Source organism: Bos indicus x Bos taurus, chromosome 5 (assembly GCF_003369695.1).
Source record: "Bos indicus x Bos taurus breed Angus x Brahman F1 hybrid chromosome 5, Bos_hybrid_MaternalHap_v2.0, whole genome shotgun sequence".
Classification (NCBI taxonomy): Eukaryota; Metazoa; Chordata; class Mammalia; order Artiodactyla; family Bovidae; genus Bos; species Bos indicus x Bos taurus.
The window spans coordinates 52,620,705-52,639,716 of record NC_040080.1 but is presented as its reverse complement, the minus strand read 5'-3'; the positions used below and the strand labels follow the sequence as shown (position 1 = coordinate 52,639,716).

Below are 19,012 nucleotides of genomic sequence, written 5' to 3'. Positions count from 1 at the left end.
GACGGTTTCCCTTAGAGGCCAGAAGAACCCAAGTAAAGGGGCGGTTCCGAGTGAGAGGGGCCCGCGGAACCATTTGATTGGAGAAAAGGGGCCAGGACTGGCCAATCGGGAGGAGCCACGCTTCGGGCATCGGGCACCGCACCTGGACAGCTCCGATTGGTGAACTGCGGTCCCCCCCACGAGTCCCCATTGGGTACAGCGGGTGCGTGGTGCGGTACGATTGGTGGGTTCGTGTTTCCCGTCCCCCGCCCGCGAGAAGTGGGGGTGAAAAGCGGCCGGACCCTCTCGGGGGGTAGTGGGCGGATCGCGCGGCTTGAGGTGTAAGCCTCGGAACTCCGGCGTAGGAGGGGGCGGAGGCGGCTCCTGAGCTCAAAGGGGACTTGAGACTCACCGGCCGTGCGCCATGAGGGCCCTGTGGGTGCTGGGCCTCTGCTGCGTCCTGCTGACCTTCGGTGAGTGGTCCTGGAGGAGAGGGCACCCCGGGACGCCCCCCTCTCCTCAAGCGCGGCCTCTTCTCGAAGGTTCTGGGGGCGTTGAGCCTGGGAGGAGGGGATAACAGGGTTAGGGTTTGGGCCAATGGGGGTGTCCATCGCTCTTCCTCGAAAGAGGTTGGGGGGATTTCCTTTTCTGTCACCTTCTGGAAGCATAAAAGGGGACTGGAGTCGTTTAAATCCCGTAAGATCTGGTGTCCGCTCCTAGCAGTCTCAGCCTCCTCGGGGTGGGGCCTCCCTCGGGCTCGCGCCCCCCCAAGAGCATCACTTGTGCCTTTTCCGGAGGACTTTTGTCAGACGCCGCAACCTTTGATCATCAGAGTTTGAGGGCACCCCCACCCCCACCCCCCGCCCCTAGTCTCCTCGCCAACGCGAGTTTCCTTTCTTAGCTGTTGGGCTGTGGAGCGTGGGGCCCTGGGGCAGCAGACCGGCAGTGTCAGCGGTTTGATTCACTTTTACTCTAGCTCCTTAAGGTCCTAAAATTTATTACCTCTTCCCTTTCTCAGGCCCCTGGGGCCAATTTCAGTTCTCCTGGGTAGAGGTTGCACAAACACTTTGTGCTTTCTGACCTGTGATATTGAAGGCCTAAGTTTTGGCATGGTCAGTTTGGAGGCCTTGTCTCGGCCTGCGCGCAACACGTGTGAATGTAGAAAGGACCTGGTATCAAGTCGGCTAAACAGTATTTATAAAGGATCCCGGGGCTACCCTTTTAGAGGTGATGGACACCTCCGTATTTAAAAATCTCCTGAGGGACCTCACTGTCTGAATTGAAATAAGAAATATGCCGACTTGGGTTTACATCGGTTATTTAAACCAGTGGATCCATTCTTCCATCGCCGGCTCCAATATTTACCAAGTGAATTTTGCAACCCCTACCCTGGCCCTGTTCCATCTTGGTACTTCATGAGAAGTACATGAAGCAACGATGTGTGAGAGTTTTCTGATGTTAAATCTTCCTTTAGGGTCAGTGCGGGCTGACGACGAAGTGGATGTGGATGGGACAGTGGAAGAAGATCTGGGTAAAAGTAGAGAAGGCTCAAGGACAGATGATGAAGTAGTACAGAGGTTTGTGTTCTTCTGAACCTATACATATAACCCCTTGGGAACCTGGAAGGCTGTAGCTTCTTTGTATCTCTTCTCCAAAGGCCCAGAAGTACTCTGAATTTAAATAGGTGAAAAATAAAGACATTAGAGGTAGCAACTGTGTGTATGCATAGTATCTCCTGACTTTGCCCCTAAGAATGACTGGTCAGAATAAGATGAATTAATTCCCTTGGAAACTATTTTGGTAACTATTTCAGAATACTAGCACTATAGCCTTGCTAAGATCTTAGAAAAGACTTTGGTTGTATGCTCAGTAAGTGTGTACACTTTGTAATTAAAAAGATTTACGTCTGTTGAGCAATGTTTTCATTCAGCCTTTTAGGACTTAAAACTTTGTAGAGCCTTAGAAGCCAGAGTTTCCCTGGCATGTGTCCCATGTGAGGGAACAGAAATGTGTGTGACTTTGCTTTATAATAGAGGAAAGTTGGGTTCACTTTTCTGACAATTTTAAGCATAGAGTGCTTCCAGCTTGGTATTAAAAGTAACCTATCATTGTGGAAAAATAATAGTGAGATGGTAGACTGATAATATAAAGGTTTCCTTTTTACCCTTTCAACCTTTAAGACCATTGTGCTTTCATCACAGACGCTGTATTTTTGGAGGGAACTAAGTAATGCAATATTAGTTGATCAAATTTTTTTCCTCAGAGAGGAAGAAGCTATTCAGTTGGATGGATTAAATGCATCCCAAATAAGAGAACTTAGAGAGAAATCAGAAAAGTTTGCCTTCCAAGCTGAAGTTAACAGAATGATGAAACTCATCATCAATTCATTGTATAAAAATAAAGAGGTAAGCAGCCTGTGGTTATGATGTTATTGTGTTTCTGTATGGTAGCTAACTTGATGACTTTCACAGTTAATGTGCTTTGTTGCTGTTTAGTTGTGTAGTCCCTAAGCCATGTGTGACTCTTTGTGACCCCATGGACTGTAGCCTACCAGGCTCCTCTGTCCATGGGATTTCCCAAGCAAAAATACTGGAGTGGGTTGCCATTTCCTTCTCCAGGGAATCTTCCTGACCCAGGAATCACACCTGTAACTCCTGCCTTGGAGGCAGATTTCTTTACCACTGAACCACCAGGGAAGCCAATAGTTAATATGCTTACACAAACAGTTGTCAAAGTTTAAAGACCCAGCATGTGCACGAATGGCTACTAGATACCTATTTGTATTTGTGGGAAGGGGGAGAGACATTTTCTCTTCTTTCTCCCTTTCCCCTCCACTTGTGTTCATGGCTTGCTGAATAGTTGTGAGTCTTAAGGACATTCATACAAACTGAGTCTAAGTATTGAATACATTAAGGTCACTAAGAAGGGAAATAGAGTAGTAACTACTCTGATCAGTTCAAGTGTTCTATATAGTTGTTCCAGTCCTTTGTGTAAAGAACTGTATCTCCTTTTAGCAAGAGAGTAAAGCCACCCTTATACCATAATACTCTCTAGTCCTTAAAGAGAGTTTTTTCAGAGTACAGAGGAGAAATGAATTTGACGTTAAGTTTGATGTCATGTATTTTGAGGCTAATTGAAGTGTGTATTAAATCTGGCTTCCATTTAGATTTTCCTTCGAGAACTGATTTCAAATGCTTCTGATGCTTTAGATAAGATAAGACTAATATCACTGACTGATGAAAATGCTCTTGCTGGAAATGAGGAGTTGACGGTTAAAATTAAGGTAAGCTTAGAACAATTTTAAAGTGGAAAGAACTCTTAGAGATAGGGAATCCATTGTCAGTCAAGGTAGACTAGGTTAGGGGCAGTAACAGTTAACTACCAACTGTCAGGGACTTAAATCAGGGGTCAGTCAAATATGGCCTGTGAGCCAAATCCAACCTGCTGCCTGTTTTTATAGATAAAGTTTTATTGGAACGTAGCCATGCCCATTTGTGAATTATCTGTGACTGCTTTTGACAGAGGCCGTACGGCCTATAAAGCCTAAGATACTCTCTGGTCCTTTTCCAGAAAAAGTTTGCCAACCCCTGGCTTTAAGTCATTAATCACAGGCTGCCTTGGGGCCTCTGCTTTGCATCATCCTCACCCTAGGACACAGGCTGATGGAGCAGCTGCCATCTGGCGTATAGCTGGTTGTCATGGTGCAAAGAAAGCTTGGAGGGTCTCATACCAGTTAAAGGCTCCACCCTGAAAGCCATGCTTTTGACTCCCACTTGTAACTCATTAGCCAGAACTTGTCACATGGCCTTAACCAACTATCAGTGAGGGAAATATATTCCGGTAATATTTCCGGAAGGCAGAGAGCCGGGAATATTTAGTGAAGAACATTGATCCCCACAGATTACAAAGACAGAAAGACATAAGTCATTTAAGTTTCAGATCCTTTTATCTTCTATCAATGAAATAGAGAAAACATAAAATTTTATTTTTCTTGATTTTTTTGTTTTTCCCCTTAAATAACTTGTTCTGTTTAGGTCTATCTCTGCCCATTGACATTTAGACTGGTCCTTGCCTTCTTACATTGATCGATATTTTATCAAATACACTAAACTTAAAATTCTTCTCTATAAAGAAAGATGTTTGTACTTAAGATGTGTGCTTTTTGAAAAGACCATAAAATACTATCTGGAGGAGGGAAGGAGTTCAGTTTTTTTCCTGCATTGGATTGATGTGCTTCAAAACTGATAGCTTCTCAGTATATAGCTGAGTATTTCCTTTCCATATTGTGAGTATTAAGCAAGTGTAATTGTCTTGTTCTTGGTTTTAGTGTGACAAGGAGAAGAACCTGCTGCATGTCACAGACACTGGTGTAGGAATGACCCGGGAGGAGTTGGTGAAAAACCTTGGCACCATAGCCAAGTCTGGAACAAGCGAGTTTTTAAACAAAATGACTGAGGCACAAGAAGATGGCCAGTCAACATCGGAACTGATCGGTCAGTTTGGTGTTGGTTTCTATTCTGCCTTCCTTGTGGCAGATAAAGTTATTGTCACGTCGAAACACAACAATGACACCCAACACATCTGGGAGTCCGACTCCAATGAATTTTCTGTAATCGCTGACCCCAGAGGAAACACTCTCGGACGGGGAACAACCATTACGTGAGTATTACTCACTTGTAATGAGAATTAATAGCCATAGCCAGGCTCTTGACTCTCCAATTCTAGCTCTCTGAGCCAATGGCCTATTCTGGACCTTAATTTCTTTGCCTGTAAAAATGAGGAATGTGAGACCAGTTCTCATCATGTTAAGTATTTTGAGACCTTGCTAAGGACCAGACCCAGAGTTATGGTGGCTGCTGTCGATGGAGGGCATCAAGTAGAAAGGGTTAGCTCTTCCAGCTGAAGGCGCGTCAGAGGACTCACAGACAGGTGGCTTGTCCAGGTTTTCCAGGGAAGCAGGACTCAGAAAAGTGGTGGCAGTCTGTGGAGCATCGTGGATAAGGGCTTGGCAATACAATGTGTTCACAAGATTCAAGGAATGCATTTCAGGCAGTGGCAGTTACTCATTGAAATTGTAATGAAGTTTTTAAAGTTTTCTGAAGGTGGTATGGAGGGTGGCAGGGGCGGTTGAGAAGAGACTCTCAGTAACCTGGGTAACCGTTGAAAATATTCAAGATTGTAACTAGGGTTGGGGGCAGGTTAGAGAGAACAGGTACAGATAAAGGACCTGAAAGAGAGTTATGAAAGTTCTCTGGAAGAAAATGTCTCACTGGAGGATAGTTAGATCTTGTCTGGTGGCTCAGATGGTAAAGAATCTGCCTGCAATGCTGAGACCCTTGTTCAATCCCTGGGTTGGGAATATCCCCTGGAGAGGGAATGGCTACCCACTCCAGTATTCTTGCCTGGAGAATCCCATGGACTGAGGAGCCGGGCAGGCTACAGTCCATGGGGTTGCAAAGGGTCAGGCATGACTGAGGATAGTTACAAGTCATCGAATTTGAAGTGGAATTTTAAGTCACCACCTTTGTGGGGCCGGGAGGGGCTGCATTGAGTTACAAGGGCTTCTCTTATTGTGGAGCACCAGCTCTCAAGCACGTGGGCTCAGTGGTTGCCATGAATGGGCTTCTTGCAACCCCATGAATCGCAGCACGCCAGGCCTTCCTGTCCATCACCAACTCCTGGGGTTCACTGAGACTTAAATCCACCGAGTCAGTGATGCCATCCAGCCATCATCCTCTGTCGTCCCCTTTTCCTCCTGCCCCCAACCAGGGTTCAAACCTGCATCCCCTTCAGTAGAAGCTTGGAGTCTTAATCACTGGGCCTCCAGGGAAATCCCAAGCCAGTAACTATTGTTGGTGTAAACAAGGCAGATCTTAGGCCCAGTTATCTCCTGGTGCTTACAGCACTGTGAAGTGTGAAGCAGACAGGAGACAGGACAGCTTTCTTGCTTTTGTTTTTTTATCTCCATCATAGAGATAAAGAAATTCCAATTTAGAAGTCAGTTGACTTACCCAGTTCTGCCAAGTGAAAATGTGCCCACAGCCCTGCTTTTTCCTTTTTTTCTTAATTCAGTTTAAAATTGTCTCAGTATAACTGATTTTTAAATATGCAAGTAGGAAACAAACATATATCTTATCATTTCAACATTTTCTTCATCCCAGAAGACATTTTTTGCCTTCACTGTCACAAATTTTCCTTTAATAAAAACTAGACAACTGCATTTTAGTATTTTTACTAATTTTTCATTGTAAACTTACCTTTCCCTCCCTTTGTTATTAACATTCACATATCCTGATCTCTTTAGGAGGCATCACTGATAGTTATACCCAAGTGCCCTCTCTGTTAGGTGGTAGGAGAATACAGGTAAATCACATCTCTTAACTAGAAAGACAGAAAATGATGTCCCAAGAGGTGTTTGTGTCTTGTGTTGCTAAGAGACAGGTGAGATGTCTAGATAGAAGTTCCACATGAGCAAACATTTTGTTGATACTCCATTCCCAGTGGCTAATGTGTGACTGGCAGATATTTGTATGAATGGATAAGGGTCATCAGGACAGTTTTCATGAAGTAGTATGGATGGTTGGTCAGTAAACGAAACTTTACAACAGGTTCTCCTTTCCTTGGGCAAAATTGCCTTTTTTCTTCAAGGCCTACCCCACCAATTCACTCAGTGGATACTTGCTTGAATGTCTATTAACTGCTAGAGTTTAGGGCTACAGTGGAGAATAAGACAGTGGCTGTTCCTCCTTTCACATGGCTCATTCAACTAAGAAAGAAAACACAAGAAATAATTTCAGAATGGCAAATGCCAGAAACGAAGCTAAGGGACAACCCCCTTATCAGAAGGTCTTTCTGAAATGGTTTTGAGTTAGGTTCAGATGTTCTAGGCAGCAAGCACTGCACGTTGGACAGTTTCAGAGGCACATTTGAGGAACTGAAAGTCTAGAATGGCCAAAGGGAAAAGAGCAAAGGCAAGGAAGTAGCAAGTTCAAGATCTTGCCCTACCTACATGTTACTTCATCTTAATACTGGGCCAGTAAAGTAGAGGCTGTCAGACGAGTGTTTCCTCCCTACTCCTGTTCTTAGCCCTAGTGAGCCACCACTTATGAGAGATTTAGTGAAGAATAAATGAGATCATGAAATCAGCATCTTGTAAATGCTAACATAAAATGGCTTCTGCCCCTCCTCCTTATTCTATCTTCTGCATTTCTCCCTAAAGCTAGTCACTGCTTCTCATCTGTTGTCTCTCATGCCATCTCCTCAGAGATGAGAGAATTAAGTACTACTGCATCTTTTAAAGTCAGCCTTTCCTGAACACCTTCCTCTTTGCCATCAAAGTGTAAACATATTGAAGTCTCTCTGGGAGGAGGGGCAGGCAGGTGATGCACCTTTCTGCTGTCAGGCACGTGCTCTCTCGTTTTCTTTCCTATCTACTGTTGGGCGTTTCGAAAAAGCAGACTTGCCTTTGCTGCTATTTCACCTTCTGTTCCCCCCTCAGCCCACGGTATTTTGACTTTATCCACCACTTTTCCATGGAAATAAATTACCAGTATTCCTTGTTGCTAAATCCAGTGGATTCGGTCTTATTTTAGTTGCTGTGATCCCCAGCAATAGTGTCTCTCTTTCTTTTTTTTTTTTTTTTTTTTTTGAGTTTTTCTTTTGTGTTTTCTACAGAATTTGCATTTTACTGCTCACTCCTTAAAACAATCCACTCAGTACCTAGCATCATGTTTTTAAATTTCCTTTGCCTGTTTCTTAAATGTTGATAGTCTCTTTTCTTCAGAAGTTCAGTTTTTAGCCCTCTGTGTCCTGTGTCCATCATGCAGTCTTAACCACTGTTGTGGATTCAGGCTCCAGTTCCTTCTCGGGCTTCTCTAATCTATATTCTTAGCCAAGATCAGGAGTCAGCAGACTTTTAGTTAAAGGGTCAGCTAGTAAATATTTTAAGCTCATGAACTATAGGATCGTGAGATTTCTCATGTCAGAACTCTCCTATCCATAGTTTGAAAGCGGCCATAGACAGTATATGATGAGGTTGTGTCCTGATGAAATTTCTTGTGAGTGGCAACCAGAGTTTGCCAACCCCTGGTCTAGATCTTGCTACTGGGTTCTAAGCTTATATATCTAATTGCCTCTTGAATACCTGACTAAGATGTCTAATCATCAGCTTCAATTTGCATCCAAAACTGATGCAACTTGGTACCAACCTAGGATCACTAGTATGTATACTCCGAGACCAGAGTTTAGTCCCCTCACTAGGCTGGGTCATCATGTACTGTGTACTTGCTGGAAACTCCTCCTAAACTATACGCTTTTTGAGGCAAGGAGGGGACCATGGATACAACATTACCCATTTCTATTGGGAGCACAGACATCAAGATATGGGCTACCCACTGTGTTTGAGAGTATGATGTGGCTGTTATTTTTGGTGGGTGGAGGAGAAGTTTGCAGCAAGGGTGGTAAGGAAGAAGAAGCAGCAGTGCTTCAGTTTTTGGTACTGTAGTTATTATCTCAGCCAGTGCTGTTCCTGATAGAACTTTCTGTGGTAGACATGGTCTTTCACTACTCTGTCCAGTATGGCAGCCACTTGCCACATGTGACTGTTGACTTGGAATGTGGCGATTTAACTAAAGAACTGACTTTAACTGTTACGACTATAACTATAACTGACTATAACTGACTTTTAACTATTAACAAATAGTCACATGTAACAGGTGGGTGGCTCCTTTTTGTTTAGTGCAAATAAACAGTAGTTCAGATTAATGTTCTAGCTATTATTTTAAATTCATTTATTTATTTTTGACTGTGCCGGCTCTTTGTTGCTGCGCAGGCTTTTCTGTAGTTGCAGTGAACAGGGTCTACTCTAGTCATGGTGCGTGGGCTTCTCACTGCAGTGGCTTCTCTTGTAGAATATGGGCTCTAGGGCACGTGGGCTCAGTAGTTGCAGCGCCCAGGCTCTAGAGCGCAGGATCAATAGTTGTGATGTACAGGCTTAGTTGTTCCATGGCATGTGGGATCTTCCTGGATCAGGGATCAAAACCATGACTATTGCATTGGCATGTGAATTCTTTACTGCTGAGCCATCAGAGATGCCCTCTAGCTTTTTCTTAAGGAACGTGTTTTTATTAGGGGTTAACTGTCTATAGTATGTAATCAGTTGATTTCTAGGGAAGCTAGCAGAGTGCGTATGATTCAACTTTTCTCCAGAATATTGCAGACTTCCCACCTTCGGCTAGCTTAAGATTTCTGTTCTTCAAATGAAAAAAAATCCAGCACATTGAGGAGATTGGAAACCTTTTCATTTTTTGCTTATAATGAAGACTGTTTTCCACTTGAGGGAGTGCAAGAAAGATTCTTCCTTTTACTATACCCATATTTGGTACATTTAGCTCACAAACCTTTATTGGTGATAAGAGTTCTTAACATGAATGATGGGGGCTTTGTGGGTTATGCACAGTTGGCTATTATAATCAAATGAATATTTACACAAATTTATATATCAGAACTTTTAAATAATGATGTGTCTCTAAATGTCTTATTTTCCTTGCAGCCTTGTTTTAAAAGAAGAAGCATCTGATTACCTTGAATTGGATACAATTAAAAACCTCGTGAAAAAATATTCACAGTTCATAAACTTTCCTATTTATGTATGGAGCAGCAAGGTAAATTTATATGAATAAAATTTATATATGTGTATTACCTTGGACATATTTAAATATTTAACACATAAAGAATGAAGGTTAAATCTGGTTCTTCTAATGCAGGATACTCAGTATTTTCTTACTGAAGACTATTTTTTTGAGCTGTAATTTTTTTTCATATCTTATAGATAAAATCAAGAGTTATGAAACATTAGCTTAACCATCATTCTATTTTCTACATAAACAGACTGAAACGGTTGAGGAACCTGCCGAAGAAGAAGAAGCAGCAAAAGAAGATAAAGAAGAATCTGATGATGAAGCTGCAGTAGAAGAAGAGGAAGACGAAAAGAAACCAAAAACTAAAAAAGTAAGCCCGGTTCATCCTCCTACTTAAAATATTGTTTAGGTTATAAGGTACCAGATTCCTAGAAAAAGGGGTAAGATTTCTTGTTGCAGGAGAGGGGTTTGGGTTGGAGGAAGGTGGTCAGAGGATACAGCCTTCCAGTTATAAACGAGCACCAGGGACACAAGAGACAGTGTGGTGGGGCCAGCACTGCTCTGGAATGTATGGAAAAGCTGTAAGAGTCTTAATTCCTGAGAGTTCTCATTATAAGGAGATTTTTTCTTTCGGTCCATTTCTTAAAATTGTTTATTCTTTTATTCTCATCTGTATGAGATGATGGAGGTTAGCTTACTGTGGTCATCATTTTCACAATATGTGTAAACCTTTATGTGGTACACCTGCAACTCGTATAGTAATGATCTCAATTGTATCTCGGTAAAACCAAGGCAGGGGAGATGGGAGAACAAAGGTGGAAAATATTTTTTAGATTATATTAGAAAAAACACAGAAACCTGGATATGCACAGACTGATTTAAGCTTCAGTTCTTCATGATCTTTTCTCAAGGCCTTGTCTGCAGGCCCAGCTTTTAAAATCCAAGCTGTTTGTGTGCGTTTTCTCTCCTTAGAAAGTTTTAAGTAGCAAACGCAGATCATTTTTATGAATTATTCTCTGACTTTTATATATTGCCCAGGACTGGTGGCTTATGATAAGTCTTGAATTTTAAAATCTTGAAATCTTTTTGCATCTTCTTTTGTCACATAGATATGAACTATAATTAAATTAATTAAATTAATTCTCTGGTCTGCTCAGGTAGCAGAGTAGGTAGAAGTAATGGTGAATTTTGAGAAATATATAAGATGTTGGATTTCTGTAAGTCATGAAATAGAAATACATAATATGTACATCCTTCTAACCTCAAAACATATATTCAAGAAATAACATTTTAGCTAGTTAAAAATAACTGAAAAAAATCTTAATTGGATTGTTACCAATTATTACAACCATTTGCCTTTCTTGTATTAAATATCAGTCTTAAATATTTAGAGAGATACTTAAAAAAATTTTTTTTTAAATTTTGAATATTTATTTATTTATTTGGCTGTTATGGGTCTCAGTTGTGGAGCCCAGGCTTAGTTGCTTCATGGTGTGTGGGATCTTCCCAGACCAGGATCAAACCAGTGTCCCTTGAATTGCAAGGCAGATTCTTAACCACTGGACCACCAGAGAAGCCCTTTAAAAAAAATTTTGATCCATTTGGCAGGAACCATATTACAATAGAGATATCCTATATTATTTTGAAATGTTCTAAAGCTGTAGTTAATGTACTATAACTATTGATACCATTGGTGTAATTTAGGAGAAACTAATCAAATACTGTAACTTCAGGTTGAAAAAACTGTCTGGGATTGGGAACTGATGAACGATATCAAACCCATATGGCAGAGACCATCGAAAGAAGTAGAGGAGGATGAATACAAAGCTTTCTACAAATCATTTTCAAAGGTAAATGTTATTTTAAAATAATGTGATAAGAAAACATCCCTATATCAAAAATAGGTTTAAACACAGGTTTATAACTATTTCAGCACAACCAGTTTCCTTTTTAATCCTGTGTGTTTTATATTATGCATTAAAAACTTTACTCTGAGATGGAATCTATAGGCTTCTAGACTAGATCACCAAGGCTCTATGCTACAAAAAAAATTAAGAACCACCTACGTCAATAGATGCTTGATTTTTGCTACAGAACCTGTAAGGCATAAAATCATGCTATTGAATGTCCTTTACCATAATCTTAAAGGCTTGTTTACAACATCAAACATTTATTTTGAGGCCATGCCTAGAAATGATGACTAAATCTGTTGTCTTGCCTTTTTTTTTTTTTTTTTTACTGATCATTTCTTATAACTCTTAGAATCCAAAACTAGCTTTGACTAAGATGGTTTCAAGTTAATGTTTTCTCAAACAGCATTTTGTACAAATAGAACAATTTAATGAACTTAGCATGGCTAGAGAAAACTGTGTCCATCATGCAGTCTTAACCACTGTTGTGGATTCAGGCTCCAGCTCCTTCTCGGGGTTCTCTAATCTGTATTTTTAGCCTAGATCAGGAATCAGCAGACCTTTAATTAAAGGGTCAGCTAGTAAATATTTTAAGCTCATGAACTATAGGATCTGTGACATGTCAGAACTCTCCTATCCATAGTTTGAAAGCAGCCATAGACAGTATATGATGAGGTTGTGTCCTGATGAAATTTCTTGTGAGTGGCACCCAGAGTTTGCCAACCCCTCGTCTAGATCTTGCTACTGGACTCTGATTGTTCTGTATTCTTTATTCTATCTGCTGATTTGTTACTTAACCTTTGTTTCCCTTACATTAACATCCAACTACCTTTAAGCTTTACCTCTAAAAACTTTCCCTTGGTTCTGCCTCCTTTTTCATTCTCATGTAACCTAAAATCCTAGCATATATAGAGGTACTTACATCTTAACAGCTATATTAGAAATATGTGAGCAGTGTGTGATTTTAAGTCTTTTAGAGGCTACATTAAAAAAAAAATTGAAACAGGCCAAGTTAACTTTTACTAGTCTATGTTTTTTTAACCCAGTATTCCAATAGTATTTCAACAGGTAATCAATACAAAAAATTGGTCCTTTTTGGTTTTTTTGTTTGATTGGGGTTTTTTGTGGGATATTTGTTGGTGCTACATTATCAAAGTCTGGTGTATGTCTTACACTGACCAACACATCTCACTGTGGACTAGCTACATTTCAGGTGCTCAGTATGGATAATATAGGAATTTTCTGTTCTTATATACCTCTTGGATCCACTGCTGCAGTCCAAGTTTCTTGGAAGAAATCTGTTGCTGAATGCTTTTTTAGCTGAACAGTACACTCACAAAATTTCTTATGTCATTTTGTCATTTAGACAGGATGGTGGTTTTCCTGTCCTATCCTCTCACGTGTGTAGAACCTAGACTCAGCCATCCTTCCCAGGGGTAGGCAATAGAGAACTGTTGACAGCCACATCAGAATAGCCATGTCCAGCCAGAAACAGTTAAGACTGTTTCTTCTTCCCTCTTTGCCTTCCTCTCCCCTTCACTTATTTGGTAAAGGAACTTTTTTGTTAGTTGACTGTTAAACTGCATGTGTACCACACCCTATGTTGCTTAGCCTTTGCACTGCCTTTTCCATGTGCCTTTTGAATGACCCAAGATACAAACTTTCTAGGAAAGCGATGACCCCATGGCATATATCCACTTTACTGCTGAAGGGGAAGTTACCTTCAAGTCAATTTTATTCGTACCCACATCTGCCCCACGTGGTCTGTTTGATGAATATGGATCCAAGAAAAGTGATTACATTAAGGTGAGTTTTTAAATAGTATAAACTGAGTTTAAAATTTGGAAGCATGATTTCCAGAAAGTGACCTTTGTTTTTTTGGTCTCCACTTTAGCTGTATGTGCGCCGAGTATTCATCACAGACGACTTCCATGATATGATGCCCAAGTACCTGAATTTTGTCAAGGGTGTTGTAAGTATCTGGAGGTTATTGGGGGAAGAGGGGAGTAGAGTGGGGGTCTTAAAGTGGGTTTTTTTTGGTCGGTTGGTTTTGTTTTTCTCTGACGTTTGTATTGCTTGTTGAACTTTTGCTGTCTGCAGGTGGACTCGGATGATCTCCCCTTGAATGTTTCCCGTGAGACACTTCAGCAACATAAACTGCTTAAGGTAAGTAAAGTGAAGTCGCTTCAGTTGTGTCTGACCCTTAGCGACCCCATAGACTGCAGCCTACCAGGCTCCTGCATCCATGGGATTCTCCAGGCAAGAACACTGGAGTGGATTGCCATTTCCTTCTCCAATCCAAATGTTCAAACATAGAAGTTGAAAGAGCTGTCCAGTGAGCACCCATATATATGTACTATCTGGTCTAAAGTTAGAATATAAACATGAAAGCAATCTTGTAACTGTTGCCAGTGACAACTTAAGTTTCCATTCAGTCTGACACAGGAATACTTGGCCATTCCCTACCCCCCTTGGTAAATACCAGTGTCTTTGTATCTTTCTCCACTACTCCCCTGCTACCTTACATAGTGTAGGTTCTCAAAAGTTTGTGAGGAAGTTCTCTAATGAGTTATTCGGTCATTTTGTTTAGGTGATTAGAAAGAAGCTTGTCCGTAAAACTCTGGACATGATCAAGAAGATTGCTGATGAGAAATACAATGATACTTTTTGGAAAGAATTTGGTACCAACATCAAGCTTGGTGTGATAGAAGATCACTCAAATCGAACACGTCTTGCCAAACTTCTTAGATTCCAGTCTTCTCACCATCCAAGTGACATGACTAGTCTAGACCAGTATGTGGAAAGAATGAAGGAGAAGCAGGACAAAATCTACTTCATGGCTGGGGCCAGCAGGAAAGAGGTGAGAGAACTTCGACTGGTCTGCTGTGTAGCTAGGGACTGATTTATAGCCAACTCTTGAGAGAGAAAAAAAGGAAAATTTGTAAACTGAAATAGTTCTGAGACCTGGTCAGTTACTGACAGGAAGAAAAGTCATTTGTATTCTCTGCATCTCTTAATTCCCTACCCATAAAACGGGATTGTTGGTACTCTATTAATGTACCTACTTGGATGAAGAAAACATACTAAGGCCAAACTGGAAATTTGTGTTATTTCTTTTAATTTTGTAGGCCGAATCTTCTCCCTTTGTTGAGCGACTTCTGAAAAAGGGCTATGAAGTGATTTATCTCACAGAACCTGTGGACGAATACTGCATTCAGGCTCTTCCCGAGTTCGACGGGAAGAGGTTCCAGAATGTTGCCAAAGAAGGAGTGAAGTTTGATGAAAGTGAGAAAAGTAAGGAGAGTCGTGAAGCAGTTGAGAAAGAATTTGAGCCTCTGCTAAACTGGATGAAAGATAAAGCCCTCAAGGACAAGGTATTCTAGAAATTAGAAACACTGAAAATTTTAGCATCTGTGTTTTAAAAAATTGTTTTGTTAGCAAATTAAACTTTGTAACTGGTTACTTTTGTAGTCATTAAAAGTTATACAGAACACTTAATATTGTTACATTATTGGGAGGACAAGCTTAAAATTGATGAACTGAAGAATTACAGGGATATGTAATTATTCTGTATGTAGGTACTTTTTTTTCTTTGTAACTGAAAGTTTTTCATAATTTAATATTGTCTTTACAATAGCTTAAATTTTTACAGGTTAAACTTAAGTTGTATATGTTTTTGAAAGTTTAAGTATTTCTGACTAAGAAATTCAGTTATGAAATGACAGTTTTCCTAAGAATCTGAATAAGAGGTACTTTTCTGAACCGCCTGTTTGTGATCTTAAGTGATGAGTCCTTAAGGAGTTGAAATGCAATTACTTGACGACCTTTATTGTTGATATTTAGAGATAACTAACTTTCGCTTTCTCCTCCAAAGATCGAGAAGGCTGTGGTGTCTCAGCGCCTGACAGAGTCTCCGTGTGCTCTGGTAGCCAGCCAGTACGGGTGGTCTGGCAACATGGAGAGGATCATGAAAGCCCAGGCATACCAGACAGGCAAGGACATCTCAACCAAGTAAGCATCCTCAGGGAAGGCCCTGCCAGGATGTAAGCTCTCGCCCAGCCTCCCATTAGAAGATAACACAGCTTCTACACAAAGAACTAATGGGTTTTAAGTGTCTACCACTCTCCATTATAGAGAAGTTGACAAAATGATTAGATTTACTAAAGAAAAGGTCTTGCACTTGTGATTTATATTTAGTATTTTATATACAGATGGAAATTTTCTTAATCTGTTACATATAATGTCTTTCAGCATTAGGTTTTCTGCTTGTATCTGGACTGCCTTTACATTTTCAGATAATAGTTAAAGATGAAGTTAAGGACAGTTACATTTCTTAAATGAGTTAAATCCTTTTTAATTACCCCTTCTACCCCAAGTGGTATTCTCCACTAAATACAGGGTAGAAGATGCACAACCAGCAATTGAACTCAAGGACCAAGTACTGGAGGTACACTAGGTCTTTGGTACCCTTTATTTTTAAGAAATGTGTATTTCAGGTTTATATTTTAATGTAACAACCATAGTTTTGAAAATGACTTCTTCCTTGCTTTTATTCTCTCTTCTACCTGGACTGTCTTCTAACTAGCTACCTATTGTCACACTTTTTTTCCCCAACCGTAGCTTAAGGATTCTTCTATCCGAAGTGTAGTTTACATTGTCTCAATCCCTAAACTCCATTTAAAATATACCTATATTTCATAATTAGCATGGCTCAAGTGTATAATATTTATAAAATCAGATGCCAAAGTGCTGTTTTATTTGTCTTGTGCCTTGGCTAGATTGTAAATGTCAGGTGGAAAATGGGTTTCTGCTTATATTCCATTGCAACAGTACAGTAGCCATTTAAGTCCATCTTTTCAGTCATTTATTAACAGGATGGTACCTTCTATCCAACAAACATTTGAGCACCTACTGTGTCTATATACTGATGCTCCACAGTAGACATCACTACTCTTTTGCAATGTTCAGACTAGTCAGGATTGGGAAATCAAGGCATAATTCTGTAAGCCCTGTGTGTATGATAGGTATGCCAAGATGTAGGGAGAAAGGTTCCTTCCTGTCCTCAGCCTGCAACTGCAGGAAGGAGAGCAGTCATGGAGGACAGGTAGGATGCTAACAATGATGATGGTATACCCATAATGCATTGCAGCCGAGCTTAGTGAAAAGTGCCATTTTTCTTGGAACCATATTGGTTGAAGCATCATGAAGAAGGTGTTACTTAAGCAGCACCCAGAGCCTGTTCTGTTCCAGAACTCTGGGGAGACACAGCTGCAACTATGATAGTGATTACATTAAGAGGGGATGAACAGGACATTAAATCAGTTCATCCACTCAACAAAAGGCACTTGGGATTCATTAGTAAATAAAGTAGTTCTTTATTGTACTATTTGATCTAACCATGCACATTGCCCTTTAAAAGGGAAAGCGTGATTTAACAATATATAAGCATGTCTTGATTTTTTAAAAGTTATCTGTAATTATGTAAGTTACACTAGAATGTGGGAAATGTATGGACCCTCAAATTTGATCTATTTGTTAACGTTCATTTCTACTCTGTAACAGTTATTATGCCAGCCAGAAGAAAACATTTGAAATTAACCCCAGACACCCACTAATCAGAGACATGCTTCGAAGAGTTAAGGTGAGCAGTATCACGGCCTTACTCCTCTTTTTAATTTGACTTCTTTGGACCCTTTAGTATTAATAAAGTGTGTGACTCCTTCCATTTCAGGAAGATGAAGATGACAAAACTGTTTCAGATCTTGCTGTGGTTTTGTTTGAAACAGCAACACTGCGGTCAGGATATCTTTTGCCAGACACTAAAGCATATGGAGACAGAATAGAAAGAATGCTTCGCCTCAGCTTAAACATCGACCCTGATGCAAAGGTTTGATGTAACTTACTGAATGTTTGAGTCCCGGTATCAGGCTCTGTGCTAAAAATGAATGAGAAATTTCCCCTTTGGCATCCATTTTCTTTTTTTGCCTGTCTCCCTTTGTTAGCTTGACTGTTAACTTTAATTACAGGGTTTCCTCTATAGTTTTGTAGTTAACAGAATTAACTGAATTGAAGTTAATTATGATCTTACACATTTAAATGAACAGAATGAACACAGAGCCAAGGTGTTTGATGCATTATGGGCTCATAAATGTTGCCCTTAGGTTGAAGAAGAACCTGAAGAAGAACCCGAGGAAACAACAGAGGACACCGCAGAAGACACAGAGCAAGATGAAGAGGAAGAGATGGATGCAGGAACAGACGAGGAAGAACAAGAAACAGCAGAGGTAGAGCAAACCAAGAGGGGGACTTGCATTTTTAGTTCTTGAAAGTCAGAACTATTGCCAAAGTCAAGAAATAGGCATCTAATATCAAATTCAAAAGCTGGAACAAATCAATTTAAATGTGTATTTTGATCCTCCCCACTGCCTTTACTTCCTTAGTTTAGCCATCCATTCTATTTTTAAATAGGCAAGGAGCCTAGGGAGGCAGGGACTGGCGGCTGCAACTTTATTTTAATCTTTTTGTTGGCTGTGCTGGGTTTTGCTGCTCTGCGGACTTTCTCTGGCTTTGGAGAGTACTCTCCTCATCGCGGTGGCTCCTCTTGTTGCAGAGCAGGGGCTTCAGTAGTTGCAGCACATGCCCTCAGTAGCTAGGGCTGCCGGGCTCCAAAGCACAGACTCGACAGTTGTGGCTCAGCTGCTCTGTGGCACGTGGGGATACTCCCAGCTCAGGAATCAAACCCGTGTCTCCTGCCTTGGCAAATGGATTCTTTATTCCTGAACCACCAGGGAAGCCCTCGCCACCCATTCTTGAGGTGTTTTTAAGCAGATTACTCCTTAGTCTACTGTGCTTCCATGTTCTCTGCCACTTGCTTCTGCCTTACAGTAACATTAACCGATTCTAAATTTTTGATTGTTCAGGGACTATTGATCTTATGGGTTCTAGGTTATTTTGCAGATTAGCAAGCTAAGATTCTAGCCTATAGATCCGATAATGGAAATAGGCTGAATCTATTTCCATTTTTACCATACATGAACCTTTGGTGAGCAAAGGTTTGTTGTGCTGATTTTTAATGTATTCTGATTTTTCTGTTTTCACAGAAATCTACAGCTGAAAAAGATGAACTGTAAATTATACTCTTCCCATTTGGATGCTGTGTGGAGAGGGAATGTGAAGTTTATTTCTTTTGGGAGAGACTTGTTTTGGATGTGTCCCCCACCCCCATGCCCTCAGCCCCCTTCTCCTCTGCACTGTAAAATGTTGGGATTGTGGTCACAGGAAGAAGTGGGGTTTTTAGTTGAATTTTTTTTAACATTCCTCATGAATGTAAATTTGTACTATTTAACTGACTATTCTTGGTGTAAAATCTTGTCATGTGTATAAAAATAAAAAAAGTCCCAAATATCCAATGTCTTGCTTGTCTTTTTATAATTCATTGTATAGAGCTCCCTGATACTTGATTTTTCTTGCAGTTTTTTGGTGATA

At 40.6% G+C, this 19,012-nt stretch overlaps 1 protein-coding gene across 1 annotated transcript; it reads left to right on the top strand.

Moving 5' to 3' along the window:
• Window positions 1-252: 252 nt before the first annotated feature.
• Window positions 253-18,931, top strand: HSP90B1 (heat shock protein 90 beta family member 1). Its single transcript, XM_027541936.1, has 18 exons — window positions 253-452; window positions 1,454-1,556; window positions 2,243-2,384; window positions 3,146-3,262; window positions 4,307-4,638; window positions 9,530-9,641; window positions 9,868-9,987; window positions 11,351-11,467; window positions 13,196-13,333; window positions 13,422-13,499; window positions 13,628-13,693; window positions 14,118-14,387; window positions 14,656-14,901; window positions 15,402-15,538; window positions 17,090-17,168; window positions 17,259-17,414; window positions 17,689-17,811; window positions 18,628-18,931. The coding sequence occupies exons 1-18, from the start codon at window positions 404-406 to the stop codon at window positions 18,655-18,657; spliced, it is 2,415 nt and encodes an 804-aa protein (XP_027397737.1). The 5' UTR covers window positions 253-403; the 3' UTR covers window positions 18,658-18,931.
• Window positions 18,932-19,012: the final 81 nt, after the last annotated feature.

What these genes read in the sequence shown, in the direction of transcription:
- HSP90B1 (XM_027541936.1), top strand. Translation starts at nt 404, where the DNA reads ATGAGGGCCCTGTGGGTGCTGGGCCTCTGCTGCGTCCTGCTGACCTTC. An exon ending in CTGCGTCCTGCTGACCTTCG is followed by an intron (nt 453 to 1,453) that starts GTGAGTGGTCCT and finishes ATCTTCCTTTAG; the next exon opens with GGTCAGTGCGGGCTGACGAC. An exon ending in ACATGCTTCGAAGAGTTAAG is followed by an intron (nt 17,169 to 17,258) that starts GTGAGCAGTATC and finishes CTTCCATTTCAG; the next exon opens with GAAGATGAAGATGACAAAAC.